General features: G+C 49.0%; 1 protein-coding gene across 1 annotated transcript; it reads right to left on the bottom strand.

Moving 5' to 3' along the window:
* Positions 1-1,064: 1,064 nt before the first annotated feature.
* On the bottom strand, positions 1,065-3,437 carry AMER3 (APC membrane recruitment protein 3). Its single transcript, XM_039217635.1, has one exon. The coding sequence runs from the start codon at positions 3,435-3,437 to the stop codon at positions 1,065-1,067; it is 2,373 nt and encodes a 790-aa protein (XP_039073566.1).
* Positions 3,438-7,287: the final 3,850 nt, after the last annotated feature.

Raw genomic sequence — 7,287 nt, 5'->3', positions numbered from 1 at the left:
GCAGAGTTGTGGAGAATCAGTCAGCTTCTTCCCTAAGAATATTTTGCTATCCTTGGCTTCATTTAGAGAGTGCAAGGTTGGGGAAATTATTGGGCTGATTTGTAATTGAGAAGTCACCAACACCCACAGGATCTGCAGGATTTGGCTAGCCCTGGCAGGGTTGCATAGTAACATATGGTGTCTGCTGATTCTAGGCCCTTACTGAGATGAAACTGGTCCTTACTCCCATGATAAGTCCTTCAGGGCCTCAGTACATTGTGGCTGCCTGTCCTGGAGTTAGAGATCAGGCTGGTGTGGGGCCGTGGATTCCTGAGCTCATCTGCAGCCCCCTATCCTGCCTGTCTCTCATTCTCTGCATCCCACCCCTAAGCCTTGAACCACACATTTATTATTCTCAACCCTTATGCAGACTTCATGGCTCCCTCTACTTCCCATTTATAGGATGTTCTGTTATCTTCCCATCAGTTTCAAACCTGAGTTCCTCTCTCTGACATGCTGTATAAGGAGAAGCCAAATGTGGCCATTTCACAGCCAACTTGGTTCTGAGTCTTCATTTCTTTGTGGGGAAATCAGTGAGGCACACTTTGAGAGCAATGGCAGCTTTTCAGCTGTCCTTGGCCTTAGGCTACCCTGGCCCAGCTGAGCTGGTGGGCTCAGGCATAGGTACCTCCACATTAAAATGTTCTGCTTCAATTGCCTGTGTCCTGCTACCTCCTACCCCCCAATAGTCCTTACATCAGGGACAAAGATGGAGATTTGAGTCTTAAGTTCTCTTGAATGTGGCCACAAAGATTCAATTCCTGGGGGGGGGGGGGCATTCTACAGGTGAGGCTCAAACATGGCTGGCCTAGGGGCCTTATTTCCAGCTGATTGCAGGGGAGGCCCTCATGGTCCAGGAAGCTTTCTGGGGCACTTGTAGAGGGGGTTCACTCATGCTGGTTGTTGGAAGTGAAGTCCAGGACCCCTGGCAATTGGCCCCAGGGTCTCAGCTGGGTAGCAGGGCCAAGAGAGGCTATAAGTCCAGCTGGCCCCTGTGCCACTTGCTCCACAGCCCTTGAGTTGAGCTACAGAGGCTGGTTCTCCACAGAGGCATGATCCTGGGCATCCATCCTAGTGGGCTCCACACTGAGCCGGCTGAGGTCAAGGATGTGGCCTGGGCACCTCTGGTCCTGTGAGCTGTGTAGTGGACTAGTCAGGGAGGGCAGGCCACATGCAACTGCCATGCTAGGGAAGCTGTTAGATTGTTTCTGTTGCAGAATTTCAGGGCCCCTGGTTTGAGGTTGCCTGCAGAGCCTGCTGCTCATGTCCTGCCTTGGGGGCTGTGTTGTAGGGGGCTGGCAGTCTGGTTGGATCTGTAGAGCTGCAACCTGGGCCACACAGCCTGTCAGGGTGGGCTCTACATCAAGGGTGCTTCCCCCAGGACCTAGCCTCCAAGGACCTCGGACATACTCCAGATTCCCAGGTGGCCTGGGCTCCTGGGAGCTGGGCCAAAGGTTTGGGACTTTGCTTTTGCTGGAAGTGTCTGTTGTTGTAGAGGTTGCAGACTCCACAGAGGAGAACAAGCAGCCTTGTGTCCCTCTTTCCCCAGAGACCTGCACACACTCCAGAGATGGGTCCCTGGACAGAGAACTAGTTTCCTGCTCAGGCCCTGTTAGGAACTTGCTCTCTCCAGCAAGCAGGCCCTTGGTAAGAGAATGTGCCCATAGCTCCTGCCTGCTGGGTGCTGAGCCCACAGTGATCCTACCTGCATCTGAAGCCCCAGGACCCCTGCCCTCCAGCTTCACTGGACCTGGGCCCTTTTTCTCAGAGCCAGCTTCCAGTGTCTCTACCTGTCCCCTGGGGGAGTTTGGAGTCTCCCCAGGGGCTGAGGCAGGTGGGGTGCGGAGCTCAGGGCCACGACGAAGCCAGTTGATAATGCCCATGGTAATGGCAAGCTCAGTGTCACAGAGCTTTAGCAGGCACTCTTTGCCCTTCCAGGAACTTTGCAAAAAGCTCTGGCTGAGCAGGTCTGGGCCTGGTGTTGGGGCCAAGTTCTCCTCTGCCCCCACATGGAAGCTGCACATGGACAGTGGTGCTCCTAGTGCTGGCCCTGACAGACTCTCAGACACGCATAGGTCATCATCCAGGCTCGGGCCAACAGGGCCCTCGCTGGGGTCATAGAAGAGCTCATAGAGGGCATCTCCACTGTAGCTATCCCGGGGGAAGGCAGCTGCAGGTGTGCCTGGGCTCAAAGCTTCCTTCTTGTCCTCCTCGAGGCCAGGTGAAAAGGAATCATAGTAGCCCTCATCACTTGTGGACACGGATTCTGGCTGTTCACTCTTGGGGGTACCTGTGTCTATGGAGCTGGCTTTGGAGCCACTGTGGGGGTCTCTGCAAGGACACAGGGGGAGCTCAGCAAGCCCAGCTGCATCCAGCTTGGGCCGGTCTGTATCTGTCCCCTGGGCACTCCCCAGCCATGGGCCCAGTAAGGTGTGATGCTGCTGCCTCACAGAGTGATTCACACTGTCCCAGAACTTGGCAAAGTCAGACATCTCATTTTGGGCAGGTGATGCCAGCTGCTCCATGCTGCCATGGAAGGGGCCCCTAAGAACTTTGCTTTCAAGGGCCTGTGATACCTGGGCTGGGCTCTCTAGGCCCTCATTCAGTTCCAGGGATGGCACAGAACTTTCATCTGCAAAGATCTCCCCACAGCCCGTGAGAGAGTCAAAGCTCTTGAGTGAGGCCACATCCTCACACAGGGCCTTACAGAGGTCAAAGGAAGAATCAGGCAGGAGCTCGCTGTCAGATAGGTCCTGACACAGGCCATCTGGCCCCAATCCTTCACCAAAGGGAAAGAAGGCTTTGTCTCTCTGCTCTCTAGCCTCTGATGGGCCACCAGGGGAGGACAGGCTCTCCCTCTTGGTCACCAGTGAGGTCAAGTTCTCAGTCTTGTTTCTGCGAATGTGGAATAGGTTCCGAAAGCACTTCTTAGGTCGTTTCAGGGAGATCCTCTTCCTTGGTATGCTTTTGGCCACAGCTGGCACAAAGGGCATCTGTGGCACAAAGTGGCGGTAGTCAATCATACGCTGGCTGCTAGAGGATCCTGGGAAACTTGCGCTGCCCACCAAGTGCCCTGTGGCTGTGCTCACCCTGCCAGCCCCAGGCACACTGTCATGAGTCTTACTCTTTCGTACCAGTTTGAAGGCAGCCCCACAGAAGGCTGTAGCCCCCACCTCGGGTTCTGGTTGTACTCCCTTGTTGAGGCATCTGTCATATCCTTGGGCCTTGGGACTAACCTGTGCGGCCCTCTCATTGTAGGGCTGCTGTTGCCGTCCTGGTGAGACAGACCAGGGACCCATATCCTCTCTGACTGGAGCAGTGGCTGCTGGGTCTGGGGGCTTCTCATGGGAAATCTGCAGGCTGGATTTGATAAAGGTCTTTCCTCTCTTCAGTTCCATGTTGCCAATACCCCAGGATGCTGTGAAGGAAAGCAGGAGGTACTTAGTATCCAAGATGAGGGTGTATGGTTCTAGAAGACCTCTACCTATCCCTGCTTACATAGTGGCTTTGGAGCTGAACTCTGACATCTAAACTTGGATCCTTTTCAGAGGCAAGGGAGAGAGAGATGGGAATGGATACACCCATGCTCACTGCTCTAGGGCTGCTCATTGCTCCATAGACATCTGATCCCAGAGAAGTTAAGTTACATGCCTAAAGTCACACAGTAGGAGCCTAAATGAGGGCAGACTGGGGTCTGATTCTATTGTGTCTGTGATCTGTCAACTCAACCAAGCATCATCTCAGAGTTTACTTGGCCAAGTCAGTTTCACATTTCTATGCCCAGGCTTTCTACAAATAGCACCACATCCTTACAGTGGAAGTACCATCGCCATTTCAAGTAGTGGAGCAAAGGATTCAACAAATAAGTTCCTGACTTCATCTAAGATACAAAACTCAAAGGGAAACCCAAGTCTGTCTCTTGGGCTGGACGGAGTTGCTCATCAGCTGGAAGGGAAGACACATACACTGCCCTCCAGGGCTATTGCATCTATCTGAGGAGGGAAGACTTAGTATACACAGAGACCGACCATCAGGCAAGGCACAGCTGAGTATCTAATGGTGCATGTTGAGCTTGAGCACTGAGAAGAGAGATAGCATCATGGTAGAAAGCAAAAGAGAGGAGGCAGGCATGAGACCAAGATCAGGCAGATTGGATAGACACAGCACATGATGGGCAGGAAAGCAGCCAGGTATCACCTTCTGTACACATCTTAACTGAGAGGTATTGATGCCTAGAGTGCCATCCAGAGTGCCATCCAGATGAATGCCCAGTCTGAGTTCAATGGGAAAGGGTGTTGTGATTGACAGTTGATGTCTGTCCTGGGTATGGGAGGAGGAAGCCACATAAGAGTGTTAACTTGACCATTTTTGTATAGCTGGGGAGTGTGGCCTTACTCTGAGACCAATGAAGAGCTATAAAAGTCTTCTGAGTGAGTGGGCGGGTGGAAAAAGTGGCATAATAAATTTGGTGATCTATGACCATTTATCTGACATCTAAGTGGAGGACAAAATAAATTAGGAGAGAAGCTTTGAGCAGAGAAGATTCACAAAAGGAAACTAAAGTGGGCTGAGTATGTGAAGATAAGATCCAGATGGAAGTTGCAGTCAAAGTCATAAAAAAGAGAGGTAAAGTTATAAGGACCTTTGAAAGGCAGAAATGCTGTGATTCAGGAACTGAATAAAGAGAGAGAATCATCAACATTGAGGAAACAGTAAATACTGATCCAGACAAAGAAAAATGGGGAAAGGTAAGGAAGTGGGAGAGGAGTGAAGGTGGGGAAGAGGCCTGTGCTAAGAGTTGGTTTGAGAAAGAGAAGCAAGGCTCTAGGTTTCAACATCTTGCCTTTGATGTGAGCTTGGAGATCCCCAAGACCAGACCAAAAGAAGGTGATGCCCAAGAGCACCTACAAACTTTCCCAGACTCTCCCTTGCTTTGACTTCACAGACACCCAACTCACAGCTCAGTCTGTCCCAGCAGCAACTCCTCTCCTTGGTGGTGAGTGACCTGTTGGTCAGTCCTGTCAGTCTGGTCAGGGGAAGATTAGAGGAGAGAGTTTGGGGATAGTTTCTTTGACTTTCTTTTTTTTTTCTTCTTAATTTTTAAAAAATATTTATTTATTTTCTGAGAGAGAGAGAGAGAAGTAGAGGGGCAGAGAGAGAGGGAGACACAGAATCTGAGCAGGCTACAGGCTCTGAGTTGTCACCACAGAGCCTGATGTGGGTCTCGAACCCACCAACCATAAGATCATGACCTGAGCTGAAGTCATCAGCTTAACCAACGGAGTCCCCTAGTTCCCCCTCTTTGACTTTTCATAAGGACTGCTCCATAGTGAGCATCTGAATTCACTCCTCCCCAGTGCACAGGCTGTGAGGGAGGCACATAGCAGGTGTGACGGCAAGTGGTTCTGTCAGCCTGCATGCCTTTCAGAACCACTGCCCAGGAAACTTTGCTGCTACCTTAAGAAAGCTGCTTGACAGTTATAAGCTGACCAGGGTCAGCTCCAGAGTCTCTCAAATGCTTAGACATGAAGATCTGGAGGTGAATAGAGGGGCTGCCTCACAGCCCAGGTGACAACATTAAAGCTGAAGATGAGAAGTGGTGACAAAACTGCCATTGCAAGGGCTCACAGGGACAAAGCTGATCAGCCTCCACCCTACTCCCAGTCATGGGCAGCACTTCCTTCCCTGCAGAGGGACACCTGGGACTTTTGGCTGAAGGAAGAGAAAGTACTATGTCAGGGAAAACCACAGAACCTAGACTGGGCTCTGGCAGCAGCTCAGCTCTTGGTGGCTGCATCCTGGACAGTGAAAAAGTGCTCAAAGCTACCTTTTTGCCTCCTGTGAGATGGCATGTGCCCAAGCCTTTCCTACCCTATAGCTGCAGATCCCATTTTTACCCACCACAGTCTTCTGTGGCTGAGATAAGTCCTTCCCCAGTTCTGATGAGTTTTGCTCTACACAGCATAGTGGTTAATATCTGGACTCTGGAGTTAGAGAACCCAGATTTGAATCATGGTTGCATCTACCTAACCAGGGGAGTTCTTTGCCTATGACTATATAAGAGACATCCTATTGTAACTTCCATTTTACAAAGGAGAAAATAAGGTCCAAAAAAGTCAATCAATTGGCCCAGGTCACACATGTGGTAAATGACAGAATTAAGATTTGAAATCAAGCCTGTCTGATTCTGATCATGTGCTCTTAACCACAATAGACATTCTGTGAACCAATAGCCCAAACTCTTCTTCAGGGGCAACTTAAAAATCAAATAATAAATGTACTTTTATGAGCCATTTTAGAAAGCACAATAAAAATGGAGATTAAAAACAAAAGTGCAGCTCACACAAATTCAGAAAAATTATAATTGAAGGTAATATAATTTCTATGAAATCTTGGAGATATTTATTATGAGATCTCTATTCTATGTTTTATTTTTTTAATTTGCTTTTTTTAAACATTTATTTATTTTGCAGAGACAGGGTGCAAGCAAGGGAGGGGCAGAGAGGGAAGGAGACACAGAATCGAAGCAGGTTCCAAGTTCTGAGCTGTCAGCACAGAGCCCAACGCGGGCCTCAAACCCACAAACTGCGAAATCATGACCTGAGCTGAAGTCGGACACTCAGCTGACTGAGCCACCCAGGTGCCCTTCTATTCTATGCTTTAGAAAAATATTTTTATTAACACACTTTTGGAAATAACTTCAAGCAGGCAAGACAAAGATTACTTCACTCTGTGTAGAATTTGCAACTACAAGAACTAACATGATTTATTTGATATTGATCTCTATAAATAAAACTACTGATTTCTTATTTCTCAATTCAGTGGACTTATTTAAACTCGTGAAGAACTAGAAATTTCACCAAATTCTGAACTTGGAAAATGGCCTCTCAGAAGAGCAATCACTGCTACAGATGGCTAGACTCAATGTCACTAATGTTGCCAACCCTGTTTCTTGAGTTCATTTAATACTTTGGCACATTGATAGGACAATAAGCAGTAAAGTTCAGAATAATGAATGAGAGACTTGCAAAAACACTGGAGCAATCATGTGAAATCCAGTATATGTTCAATCCAGTCAGATTCCACATTAAAATATTTTATCAGAGCCTGACTCTCTGGAAAGATGAGGCCCATATGTGACATGGGTGGGAAAACCCTGGGAGGTCAGAGGTCTCAGTGTCCAACTGGAGACAAGCTGAGCAGTCTCCTTTCATGATATTTCTCAGGGACAGAGTGGAATTTATGTGG

Source organism: Hyaena hyaena, unplaced genomic scaffold (assembly GCF_003009895.1).
Source record: "Hyaena hyaena isolate Hyena2069 unplaced genomic scaffold, ASM300989v1 scaffold_713, whole genome shotgun sequence".
NCBI lineage: Eukaryota > Metazoa > Chordata > Mammalia > Carnivora > Hyaenidae > Hyaena > Hyaena hyaena.
Note: the sequence above shows the minus strand (reverse complement) of the source record. Positions and strands in the feature narration are given on the sequence as shown.

Bases quoted from the DNA above. Each gene is read 5' to 3' on its own strand.
- AMER3 (XM_039217635.1), bottom strand. From the start codon at position 3,437: ATGGAACTGAAGAGAGGAAAGACCTTTATCAAATCCAGCCTGCAGATT.